Source organism: Schistocerca piceifrons, chromosome 4, assembly GCF_021461385.2.
Source record: "Schistocerca piceifrons isolate TAMUIC-IGC-003096 chromosome 4, iqSchPice1.1, whole genome shotgun sequence".
NCBI lineage: Eukaryota > Metazoa > Arthropoda > Insecta > Orthoptera > Acrididae > Schistocerca > Schistocerca piceifrons.
In genome coordinates this window covers 616456253-616470521 of record NC_060141.1, presented here as the reverse complement: position 1 = coordinate 616470521, position 14269 = coordinate 616456253, and the positions used below count along the sequence as shown (strand labels likewise).

General features: G+C 36.8%; 1 protein-coding gene across 3 annotated transcripts in view; it reads left to right on the top strand.

Annotated features, from left to right (window-relative positions):
• Positions 1–14269, top strand: part of LOC124795253 (transforming acidic coiled-coil-containing protein 1) — a 214961-nt gene that overhangs the window by 187406 nt on the left and 13286 nt on the right. For all 3 annotated transcript variants that reach the window (XM_047259195.1, XM_047259197.1, XM_047259196.1), the window contains one exon: positions 4963–5112. In XM_047259195.1, the coding sequence (XP_047115151.1) occupies positions 4963–5112 (150 nt within the window). The remainder of the gene's footprint in view (positions 1–4962; positions 5113–14269) is intronic.

Sequence of the window (14269 nt, the reverse complement as noted above, 5' to 3'; positions counted from 1 at the left end):
AAAGAAGTTATGGCCAGTCCTCCCCCACCCCCAGCAAACAACAGGAGATATCCAAACCCTAACCACTTTGCCCCACCCTGAAAGTAGATTAAAATGTTGTATCTGAGAATAAATGCCACTTTCATGGAGAAATGCAACTGTCCACAATTCATCTGCCAGTATTAGAGGCAACAATGTAGGAAAAAACCTATTGCTACTTACTGTGAAGAAGACACATCAAGGAACAGACAGTCACAGTTGAAAGACACTCTCATATGGCTTTTGGCCACAGCCTTCATCAGTAACACACACACACACACACACACACAAAAAACTGCTAACTCCGTAACTCCGGCATCTCAGTCGAAGATACTGGAGTTGGCGGTCGTCTGTGCGTGAGGTGTGTGTGTGTGTGTGTGTGTGTGTGTGTGTGTGTGTGTGTGTGTGTGTTACTGATGGAAGGCTGTGGATGAAACCTATATGTTAGTATCTTTTAATTGTGCCTCACTGCAGCTTGACGTGTCTTCTTTATTGTAATTGGCAATCTATCTTTTCCCTACATAGTTGATATCCCTACCTCGAGTTTCCATTGTGTAATATTACAGGCAAAGAATCTGAAATACCATACTTAGCACGGAGAGGCAGAACGATGGGTCAGCCCTGCAGGATGTGAGCTGCTGTCTTTATGGCCCCACCGCGATTTAGACACAAGTAACATTTATTGCCTCTACCAGTGGCAACACTGATTTGCGTGAAGGGTTTGTGGGGACAGGAGCTAGGTGTAAGGCCACCCGGCTGTAGTGCCAGTTAGGTATGAGCTACTGCCAACTCTTAAATGACAAGGAATACAGGATATGTCAAATATTAAGCTGATAAAGAACAGTAAACTGCAGTCATATAATGACACCAGTTTTGGGACAGGGTGTTCATATGATAAACAGAAGTGACACTGTTATCCAGTCCACTTCTCAGCAGAGAAGAAAGTCACCAGAAACTGTCAGCGCACCAACTACACATATAAACAGAAGTGAAAGCGTTATCCGGTCCACTTCCCAGCAAAGAAGAAAGTCTCCAGGAACTGTCAGCACATCATCTACATATATAAATGTCATGTTGTCATCTCCAGATCAAGTGGGTCAGTTAAAAGGAAGTTTTCAGTCAGTGAATAAGAACATTCAAAGAGCAGATGATTTAAATGTAAGTGTTCAGCCAGTGAGTGTAAGCAATCAAGCTGTAAAAGTGAGAAAAGCAAGTACGCAAGACATGAGTAAAAATAAACAAGCTACTGTACTTGCATCTTCTAGAGTGAGAAAAGTTCCACAGAGGAGCAGTGATTTTTTTATGGATGGCACCATGGAAATCATCTCGTCATCATCTGGATCCAACATGATCAAGAACCTAGCCAGAGATGTAAGTACACAATCAACAAGTGACAGAAGAATGTACAAGCAAAGTGAACAAACTGATATACTACTACAGAGGAATCCAGACCTACCCCTTTGTGAGGATGACTCATTATTATTTGTACATATAAATATCAGGTCATTAAGAAACAAAACTGATGACTTGAGTTTGTTGTTAGGAGTGAAAAGGAATATTATATTATGTATCAATGAACACTGGTTAAGTGAAGACCAATACACAACTATGGGGGAGCCTCTATATATGTTAGTAGCGGTATAGACTTGGATTACAGTGCCCTTAGTGTTAATGATTACTGTATAGAAAATGTACTGGAAATAGCAGCAATGTTACTGCCCATGTTAAAACTCTTAATTGTGTCTGTACACCACACACCTGATAATGATGTTGAAGTATTTGCACAGGCCTTACAGAAACTGATACTACACCTCGATAAGTGGCTTAAATATAGGATTTTAATTTTTGGTGGCATAAATATTGATATAAGGCAGAACACACCTAAACAACTTAATCTTCTGAATATGCTAAGATCACATGACCTGCACTGAATTAATGAAAACCCAAAAAGACGGTCTACCTTGCCTTGATAATGTAATCACAAATGTTGAGACAAATCGGTATGAACTAGGGCTATTCAATACTCATTTTTTATCAGACCATAAAGGTATTTGGTTAAAATTGATAACAAAAGAGCCAGCATCTGTCGCCAATAAAATTAAGTACATTAGGCTTTTGAATGAAGAGAACATTGATAACTACAGAACACAAATAAAGATAACAAATTGGAATTACATTTTGCTGGAAAGTGATCATATTGAAAAAGTTGTCACATGCATTTAAAACTTGCAGCCCTAAAGTAATGAGAAAAAATAAGGGAACTATGCGGAAACATGGTCTCCCATCAGTGCATAACTGGTTCGCACCCGACCTACAAAGGCTCAGAACTCTGTTAATGATTTCCTATGACAAATCAAAAAATAGTGAAGCTGAAAAAGCAAACTACGTAAGTTTGAGGAACAAATACAAGGCAGATATTGGGTTAAGCAAGTGCAAGGCAAATGATGATTATATTAATAAGTCCCAAAATAAATGCAATGCAGCCTGGACTGTTATCAAGACTCATCTGGGCAGAAATAAAGATGTTAACAAAAATAATTCATGTGATGCTTGTATCACACCGGATGATTTCAACACCTCCTTCATTAATACTGCCAGTATGAATAACAGTGCTGCAAATGAACATATCCATAAATGTGACAGCAACCATATCTCAAATAATAGAAATTCATTTCTACAAAATTTTGAGGATATGGTTCCTGTGTTTAAATGGAAAGAAGTAAAAGTAACAGATATTAAAACTGCAATAGCAAAATTAAGTTACTCAAAATCAGAAGACATTTATGGCCTCTCCAATTTTGTAATAAAAAAATAGCACATGTAATAGCACATCCACTCTGTTCTCTTATGAACTGGATGTTTGTCAGTGGCTGTTTCCCTTCATCCTTAAAAATGGCAGTCGTTACTCCACTGCACAAGCAAGGTGACAAGTCTGGTCCTAATAATTGCCGTCCAATCTCCCTTGTACCCATCATATCAAAAGTAGTGGAATATTGCATACAGCTCCAAATTAGTCAACATCTGTGCGTGAATAATATTCTTAGTGACTCTCAGTATGGCTTCAGATCCGGCCTGTCAACGGCAAAAGCAGTTGAAGATGTTGTTTCATATATATTGTCATCATTCGAATCAGGATTATCAGTTAATGCCACTCTTGTGGACCTCAGCAAGGCATTTGACTCTGTCAGTCACAGGATACTACCAGAAAAACTGCACTGCTATGGTATTAGAGGCTCAGAACTATCTCTTATCAGATCCTATCTGAGCGACAGAAAACAAATTGTGCATTTTAACAATATGAGGTCAAATGTCTTTGATATCATGCAGGGTGTACCACAAGGCTCTGTGTTTGGACCTTTACTTTTTATAATATATGTAAATGACTTGCCCAGCACCATGTTATGTAAATCCACAGTCTATGCAGATGATACAACTTTTGTTACAGCAGGGAAAGACTTAGGAAAATTAAACGAGGAAAGTGAGGCTCATCTCAGAGCAGCCATCAAGTGGTTCCAACTCAATGACTTGCATATAAATCATGATAAAACTGTAAATATTCTCTTTAGCTTGTGTGTTAAGAGCGATAAGATTGATTGTGTCTCAGCTTAACTACTTGGGATCCATCTTGACTCAAAATTAACGTGGAAGAGTCATACCGATTATATTTGTACTAAGTTAGCACTTGTGACATATTTGTTAGGTAAACTAAGGTCATGTGTTAGTGGTAAGCATACTATGCCTTTTTCCACACCCATTTAACATATGCCACTTTGTTGTGGGGAAACTCACCCGGAGCAAAACAAGTTTTCATTTGGCAAAAGAAGGCAGTCAGATGCATCCATGGAGTCAGAAATAACGAGTCTTGTAGACCATACTTCAAAAATCTAAAAATACTAACAGTTGCAGCCCTCTTTATACTAAGTTGTCTGACACACACAAAAGAAAACCAACACAGTCACAAACTACAACAATCTATCCATCACCATGACACATGTATAAAACAGCAAATTGACATTCCAGTTGCTAGACTAAAGAAAACTCAAGATAGTTACAGGTACATGGGAGTAAAACTATTTAACATGTTGCCAATAGAGGCACATAATGTGTCACTGAATGAGTTTAAAAGTGTCACAAAGAAATGGCTTACAGAAAAAGCTTTTTATACAATAGAAGAGTTTATAATGTTCACTAAAGATGATCTTAAGTACCGGTACTAATATAGTTTCACTTAGATTAAGCTTATACATGTAAATATAATGCAAATATCTTGTGCAGCATCAAGGACAAATTTTTGTATCTTATTAGACAATAATGATCTACAATATATTACACCATTTCTGTTAGTTATGTAAACTGTATATGTACACAAATGGCGACATCAATTGCATTTTTTAATGCCTAAAGATGGATAATAAAATAAATAAAAAAAGATTTTTGGTTATACAGTTAATATTCAAGGGGAGTGAAGGGAAATGTGGGGAACAGTTGCACAGAAAAGTAGCTTCTTCTGGGCTTGCGCTGGAATTGTGTGGTTGGCAATTGGCCGTAGCTCATGCCAGACCGTTATGGTCAGGTGAACATGCCTTGCTGTCACTGCACTCAGGTGGCTGGCAGTTGCTCATAGCCCCTGACAAGTTTGTCACTACAGTCAGGCAGACCGATAGCTCACAGCTCCCGTCACTGCCATAACATGTCAATCCAAACACTAGCTAAAATGGAATAGATGTTTGAGCCTCCTGTGAACTTTACTGGCAGGTGCTGCTTAAATTGTTTGTTATAGAGAAATGATTTTCGGCAACTTAACAGTGACTCTAGGATAGAGAGGAAATCATTTATTTTATTTATGAGAATTATTGTTTCTGTGATCAAGTGGCATCAAAAGTATGTTTATTGTAATTGATTTCACTGTAGTCTCTAAAGTGCTCTCCCCCATTCTTTTTACAGAAAGTATGAAAGAAGTAAAGATATTATCCAGGGAATAAAGAATAATGAGGAGACATTGAGAGCGAGTTTAGCAGAATATGAAGCAACAATCAAGCAACAGGAGCAGAAATATGACTTTCTGAAATCATATGCCACAAGCCAGCTGGAAAGGTAACATTTGATTTACTTATGTTGGCAGCAGTCAGACATTTATGTACTTAACACTGATTCATAATATGATATCCATTGTATAAGGTCATGATGCTAGTCACCTGTCAGAAATGATTTTGTGAGACACAGTGCTTTTTCTTCATCTCTTAAGTTTCAAAAGCCATTGTCAAGATAGTATCACATTTAAGTTTTGTGTAGAAATTAATTACATTACAACATAATCATTAACAATGGTTCTTCATTCACATTAGTTTAAGTTTAGATATGTCATATGTTCTCAGCCTGATAGCTGTCCAGTGCAGTTGTTGAATTTGACGAAGGGTACTTATACTTTGGCTGGCCCATTCACAAGACTTGATCACCATATATATTTTTATTTATTATTATTATTATTAGTAGTAGTAGTAGTAGTAGTAGTACTACTACTACTACTACTACTACTGCTACTACTACTACTACTACTACTACTTTTTCTACATGGAAAGCTAAAAGATACTGTTTACAAAGACATGCATACTACACCAGATGACAGGAACTGACATATCACTGCTGCCTGTATGGAAATTTATGATGAAATTCTAGAACATGTGCTTCACTGTTTACTTGGTAGACTGGAAGCATATATTGAAGCTGGTGGTCTACATTTTGAACAATACCGATGAAGGCCAATTCTTTCTTCTTTAGGATCTAAAGCTCCCCTCCCAGTTGGAGTATGCAAATGAGGCTGGTATTTACAATTTTGAAACTCTCGATTGTTTGTGGACCTTTAATACTGGAATACTGAAATAACTCTATTGACGTTCTAATTTACTCTTATTTCATCTTGTTAATGCCAGTTGGTACTGCCACGTTTTAAAAAATGTGGCTTTCTAAAATATGTATACTTTATAATTATTATTTAAAGCTTATGTATGCCGCAATTGTAGGCCCTAGGTTGCACTTCATTTTTCTGAAAACAGCACATCAAAAAATCTTAAACATATGAATTATTTGGGGAACAAGACTTATGCGATTTCAGGCTGATACCTACCTGTAGCATGGTGCTTCAGCCGCCCTCCTACACCATCACAGGGGCCCCGTCCCATGACTACCGTAGTAGCTACACAAGTGACTTACTCAATTCAAACAGCTGGTAACGATTTTGAGATGATCTCTGCCCTGTTTGCAGTTGAAGAATTTTGCAGATTGCTAGCAAAACATGTGCTGAGTCATGTCCTGGTCATCACTTACAACTGCAACACTTGTGGTCTTGTTTTGAAAAATGTCACTTTTGTAAAAATTGAAACCTTGTCATTAGTCCAGTGATACCCTTGTACTTCTTATGGGAGAATTACAAACCAGTTCTCAGCAAAATCACAGTGAACCACTAAATATAGTTCTTCAGATTCTGGTGTGTTAACTGCTTCACTGACCATTTACCAAGTTCATCAATGAACCTGTCAAAGGCAACAGTTTTCTTAATTAGTTTATTTTCTACCCATGTCGCATATGTAATTTCTGCCACATCTTCCCGGCCAAGACCTCACATTTCTTGATTTGTCTACCATGTGCTTTGATACTGATTGAACGTGGTTCAAAATTGTTTTCTTTGAAAATGTTTCTAGAATAATAGTTAAAACTTGTACCTTTTCACTGTACGATGCACAGTATTCAGAAGTGTGTGTTCAGTTTTGCTGTAGTGAATTCATCCATAGCTTTAGTAATTTCTCTGCGCTTTCTTGATGCATCTGGGCTTATGACTCGACTTCACTGACCACGGCTTCTTAACAGGAGTAACACCTACTTCTGTAGTTGACAGATTCAGAGTATTTAATTCTTCCTCTATTCATGCAAAATCTGCATCATCTGCACCATAGGAGGTTTCATCTTGTTCAGATACTATCATTGTTGTTATTCTGTCAAAACATTTAGAACACAAAAATTCATCACTTTTGGAGTTCTTTTATATCTTCCTTAATTTCTGTGATCCATTTAATGTCGCTCTTGCTATTCCACAACTTTTGTATTATTTTTTTACTAATTCTGTTTTCTGCAGTTCTCATCAGATGTCCAGCAAATGAGATTCGTTTCTTCGTGATCGTGCTCATCCCTGGTTCTATTTTCTTATATACTGTTTCATTTGATGCTATTCTCCAATGTCCATTTATTTTATAGTTTATTTGTACATGTCCTAATTATTCTTCTTTCTATTTTTAGTATTTTGTCAATTTCTGCTGTATTAGTTGTTTTGAAGATAGTTTCAGCTGCATACATTATTTCTGGTTGTGCAACTGTTTTATAGTGTTTTAATTTTGCATCTATAGATAGGCTTTTTTTGTTGTATGTAGTCTTGGTAATTTAATTTGCATAATTCAGTTTTTTTATTCTGTTCTGCCGTGATGGCTTCTCATTTAGATTGTATGTTTTTATTTCTCCTAAATATTTAAATTTATCACCAGTTTCGATTTCCTGTTCTCCTATTGTAATTTTGTTTGCAAGTGGTGGGTCAGTTAGCATAATCTCCGCTTTTTCAAATGATATTCTAAGGCCTATTTCCTCTGCCATTTCTTTTAGTGATTTCACTTGTTGCCTGGCTTCTTGAATGGTGTTGGCTAGGAGAGCAAGATCATCAGCAAATACCAAGCAGTTTAAGCTAATACCATCTTTTGCACTTCCAATTCTTATCATCTTTGGCTTGTCCTTGTACCATTCTCTCATTATGTATTCCAGAGCACAGTTGAACAGTAATGGTGATGGGCAGTCACCTTGTCTTAAGCCTGTTTTTATGAGGAATGGTTCCGAAATTTCTCCGCTAAACTTCACTTTTGATTTGGTGTTGGTTAGAGTGAGTTGTGTTATTTTAATTAGTGTCTGATGGAGTCCTAGATTTCTTAAAATTTTTAATACTGAAGGTCTGTGGTGACAGTCATATGCCTTCTTAAAATTTACAAATGTTATTGCCAGAGGTTTGTTCCATTTCTTGTAGTATGCCATAATCAATTTTAAACTAATTATCTGTTCTGCACAGCTTCTGCATGGTCTGAAACCTCCCTGATATTCCCCTAACTCCTGTTCTAACTGCTCCTTGATTCATCCATATAGGATCTTGGATAGAATTTTGTATGTGCAGTATAGGAGAGAGATTCCTCTGTAGTTGTCTGGGTTGCTCTTATCTCCCTTTTTTGTGTAGTGGGTGGATGATAGCTGTGGTCCAATGTTCGGGGAATCGTTCTGTTACCCAAAGTTTTGTTAGAGCCATGTGTAAGGAGGTCTTGACTGTGTCACTTGCATATTTCCACATTTCAACAAAAACCTGATCTTCTCCACATGCCTTATAATTTTTTTGTTCTTTAAGAATTATTTATACTTTTTGGAAAGTTGGAGAGTCTAGTTTGTTAGGTTTGCTTTTTATTGGGGTATTTATGTTGATTTGTAAGGGTTCTTTGGGTTCCTCGCAATTCAGAAGTTTGTTAAATGCTTTTGCCATGATTTCTGCATTTTCCTTGTTACTGTGTGTCATTCTTCCATCTTCATCTGTCAGTATTAGTGTAGGGGCCTCATACTGGTGTAGTTGTTTCCCAAAGATTTTATAGTAGTTCCTGGAGTTGGTTTTATGATAATTACCTTCTATAGAGGTTATAATATCTTTATGGAATCCTCTCTTGATTCTCCTAATATTTTGTGTGAATTTTTTTCTTCTATTTTTTAGGTTGATGGCATTTTCTTCAGTTTTGTGTGTTCGAAACTTTAACCGTGCTTGGTGTCTATCTTCATGGAATTTGTCACATTCTGATGTCCACCATGCATGTTTCGTTCATGGGTTCAAGGGAGCTAGATTCTCTGCTTCTTTTTTAAGATTAGGCACTAGTTGTCCTAGATCATCTGATAATTTGATGGTTTGTGTTATTTGTTGGTATTTATTATTTTTAATTAGCTGATGCGGGTGAAACCTCCTTTTTATTTTATTAGTTTTCCGATTCTCTCCTTTAACGGAGTGAATTTGATTTTAATTTTAACTATATAATGGTCCGAGCCTGTGTCTACTCCTCTCAGTACTTTAACATTGTGGATCACCTTATGAAAATTTTTGTCCATACAGACATGGTCTAGCTGCCACTCCCCCTTCCTCCAATCTGGATGTTTCCATGTTTTAAGTTTACTTGGCTTCCTCCTTAAGTATGTTGATTTAGATATAAGGTTGTGTTCTCTGCAGAGTTCTACAAGTCTTTGACCGTTTTTGTTCGTAAATTTATGTGGACTCTCCATTTTCCAATTAAATCTTTATATTTCCTTTCTTTTTATTTTCTCTGTTCACAGTTTGTTCTAGAAGTTCCCAAAATTTATCTACCTCTTCCTTTGTTTTTGTTAGACAATTTTTTTCATTTGTTGAGGCATGAGCATTTATTATTGTATAGGTTTTATTCATTGTTTTAAAGCTGAGAGTCGCAATTCTTGGTGATACTGCTTGGAAATCCGTTACTGAATCTATTATTTTTATGTTTACTAAAAACCGTGTTCCAAACTGGGGACATTGTTTCATTGCCCTCGGTCCTGGTTTCCCATTATAAATTCTGTATCCTTGTGATTAAAATGGGTCCTCTGTGGTGCTTCTTATTTCTTGGATCCCTGTTATTAATATTTTTGTTTATTTAGTTCATCTGCGAGCTCCTTGAGTTTTCCGGTCTGAAATAGTGAGTTTATGTTGTGTGTTGCTATATAATTTATCTGCTCATGTTTAATCTTCATTTTGTGTTTTAGTGTGCATTTTGATGGTTGCAAACGCTCTGATTCGTTGCTGTCTTCTAGTTGACTACCCACTGAATTCGATGTAGCCTTTTCTTGTCTTTTTGAGCAGGACAGTTGAATTTTTTTCCTAAAAGATCTTTCCATTTTTGACTTTCGGTTTGCTGGTGGACTTCAGTGAAATAAAATAGCTCTCGTGTACCAAACACACCCTCTGCGATTAACAACCGTAGTTGTAAATCGGAGCTTGCTCCAGCTAAGGTTGACAACCTTCGAAAGTCAAAAATTATGCCTTTATACAAATACAAGAAAACTTCCACATTCTGAAAGCAAATGGTTTGAGAAGTGAGCAAACACACATCAATATAGACTCTTACATTTAACAGGTCTCTCTCTCTCTCTCTCTCTCTCTCTCTCTCTCTCTCTCTCTCTCTCTCTCTCTCTCTCCCCCCCCACCCCCCCACCCCCCACCCCCCACCCCCACCCCCACCCCACACACACACACACACACACACACACACACACACACACACACACACACACACACACACACAGAGAGAGAGAGAGAGAGAGAGAGAGAGAGAGAGAGAGAGAGAGAGAGAGAATGGATCACAAAATTGCACTCAGTAGTTGGCAATAACGTCTGACATTTGGTAACACCATCCAAAACATAGCATCAGAACAAATGTTCAGTTCCCTGGTGCTGTGAAGTCTGAAAATCAAAATTACAGGCAGCAGCAGTAGAAGAAAAAAAGAACACAAACACATGTAGAAAAACATCCACACAACCTTTAAGTAGAATTTTAAATTATTACATCATCGCAGAAAAGCCAAACACCGGAACTGTTTATAATCTGTATATACATTGTCTCGAAGTGTAAAGTAAATAATATAAACAAAAATATGTACATATTCCAGGCCACTGAAGATGCATTGCAAAGAATAAAGGCAAAACACGTATGGCACAAAAATTGTGGTTTTTGTCCCATAGTAATTATAATTAGACTGTCCAAAAGTCAAAATTATCAATATACTGTAATATTACACACAACTGACAACAGGACTACAGAAGTGGAAGATATTTAATATCTACTGATTGCAGATCTTTGTACGAAACATTTGTTGGAATTGTACTTGAGAGGAATGGATCTCAAATCCTTGGGAACAAATTACACATGAAAAATAATTGTAGATCAACTCTGCTGGTCCTCTAGTATCACATAGTCCAATTATTCTTGAGCAATGACTGTAAAGTGTGGCTGGTGAACATCTCATGTTTAGGAGAGCAGATATCTCGACTTAGTCCCCTATATACTGATGGCTATTCGTATATTTTAAAAATAAAAAGTAACAAAAGCCCATGGTACATTATACATCAGATTGATGGATGTCGAGGCAAAACATTTGTTGCTGGGTATCCTATGGGTTACCTGCCACACCCCAGTTCCATTGAGCGTGTCTAAAATGAACTGGACTCTTTATCAACTACCACCTCCGTAGCTCCTAATGAGGAAAAGATGAAAACTACAACCTCAACAACTACAAAAACTTGCAGCAGAGTGGCTGTAACAGTGATGGCTATTGACGCCCATCCAAACGGGGGAGTTCAGAACCTCCTCTCCTCTTTGCTGTGTTGCAAAGATTGATTTCAGTTCGTGGTAATTTTGTGTGTTGCAAACATTCAATTTATTTCTTTGGAAAAATGTCACCAGTGAGTCGTGGATATATTGGTTGGCATACACACAACATAAGCTGACTATATGATGTCGAGTCAGTGAGACTGGCGAAGAGCGTAGACAACAACAATTTCTCAAGTGTGATCCATTATGACTCTGAAACGACATTCACAGTCGAGTTCGACTTGCTCAGTTGGAGCTTAAATGCAAAACATTGAGAAAACAGACAGGCAAACATGACAATTGGAACCAAACATTTGGCGTTCAGATTCAGTCCAACAGCCAATTGTGCCATGGATGTATTGGTTAACTTCAGAACAAGGTAAAATGTTTGTCAACATTGCTTTGATTTGATATTTTGACACAAACTGCCAGTTGTGCAAGTGGAAAGATCGAATTACTGCAATTGACACTGCCAATAGAACCAGTGGCATCATTGCTCTTTGGCCAAGAACCTGGGTCGAAGCATTTCTAACTGAATATACAAAAGTACAACAGTTCCTTCCAAATGACATCATTTGGGGTGAATATTGTCGAAGAACAAGGACTTTAACACTACTTTTAAGGTAAATTCTTTTTGAAATGCATGCCAATCGCATACACAAATGTATCACACAAACCAACCTCAAAAATTCACAAAGTCTCTCCATTCGAGTTTGGTTGAACAAATTAGCTATTTGACAGACCCCCCCCCCCCCCCCCCCCCCCAAAAAAAAAAAAAAAAAAAAAAAAAAAAAAAAAAAAAAAAAAAAATAATTTAATAGTGATGTAAACAATTTGAACTTAAAAACTCGGAAGTCAAATCGCTGGGCAGTTGCATTAATTTAATTCAGTAGATTCTATTACCGATCCAGATGAAGTCGTCAGTTATCCAGTTGAATTCCTATTTATTGGATTTGCCAGGAATGCCACCGCACAATTTGCAGCTCAAGGTTGGCTTGGTGATAATCTTGTTGCGCAGTCGGAACCAACCAAAGCTGTTAAGAAGCTGAAGAACAATGTGATTGAAGCAACAATAATCATAGGAAAGTTCTATGACAAGGATGTTCTGATTTCAAGAATACCACTGATACCAACTGACTTTCCATTTCAGTTTAAGCTTGTCCAGTTTTCTCTTCACCTAGCATTCACAGAGATGACTAATAAATCACTGGGAATTAGTTGGAAGTGTGTGGATTAAACCTTGAATTGCCACCTTTTTTCCCATGGGCAGTTTTAAGCAGTGTACGTGAGAGTTGGTAAACCATTGGCACCATTAGTTTTCTCTCTGGACAGAAAAACAAAAAATATCTTTCATCACCAACCGTTGAATTCTTATATATTTCATTTCAGTAAATTTGATCTTACTGAAAATGTTTTGTTTCAAAAATTGAAGGAAATATTCGGTTGGATGAATTCCTTCTCAACTGACTACGTACAGCCTAAACCACTGGAGATGCAGACGTCTATAAATGCTTTCTGTTAAACTGGCTGCGAGAGAGAACATAAGCTGTACCTTGAAAAGTGCAAGTTTGTTTTCCATTTTGCCATCATTTTTAACAGAAAACAGGAAATTTGTTTGTATGGCCAACTTTATAATCCTACCTGTTCGTATATTAAAACCATGCAAAATACTATCATTAAAGCTTCATATTTAATGAAACATATATCCATTTGGCTTGCTCTCTCCATGCTCACGACATATTTCGCCTTCATGTAAGATGATAAAACTGCTAAAATTTAAACAGTAAGGATTGTTTCTAATAAAGTGAAAAGTGTGTGGTCACATTAACTAGATAATATCTTTCTTAATATGGTGTGTGTGGACAGCGATTGCAAATGTCTTTGTAAACAGCAAGTAAAACAATAATAATCTGTTTCTGATCAGTGTGGTGAAGTTTTATAATCATGATTTGGTTTACATATGAGAGGCCGGTCAAGCTGTTTTACAAATAAGTTAAATGTTTCTCAGGTTAGGTTTCAACCAGCGATTTATGGACATTGTCTTATAAAATTTGGCGTTTTACCACTCTTAACAATTGAGCTACCGAATATTTGAGGTGTAGTTAGGTGAATTTAATTTCATTAAGTCATGCTATCCTTTGTTTTAACAGTGGGAGAGCATATATCGAAGATAAGTTAACTTCACAGTGCAACATATTTTTAATTAAATTAGTGAACTTGTGCGTCGACATGGTGGCAGTTTGCCGGTACAGAGCAACCACATTTTACGTGTCTTCTCATTTTCTGGAATGCTAAAAAACAGTTTCTCAGTAGTTTTTGTAAGTGTATTTGCACAGTATGGTACTACACACCACATGTAACCGATTTTCCGAAATGTAAATTTCAAAACAAGGCATGACTGTGGATTACCATTATGACGGTAGGAGCAGCGAGCTAGCCGTTGATGCCACATAACTCAAATGGAGCATTTTAGCGGTGTTCAAATTATTTGAATTCCATTTCCGTTTTTATAAAAGAATACTGAAATTAAGGAGGAAGAAAAACATGTTAGGAGCATAAATTAACAATTTAAGACAATTTCCAGAAAACAGTCAAATACCCTATTGTCCAGTATTTTTAGAAAATTAAGGAAAAAGCTTTAATATTTTTCACTGGACTTAACACAACACAATATTTTCTTTACAACGCACTAAAAAAAATTAACAATTTAAGACAATTTCCAGAAAACAGTCAAATACCTTATTGTCCAGTATTTTTAGAAAATCAAGGAAAAAGCTTTAATATTTTTCACTGGACTTAACACAACACAATATTTT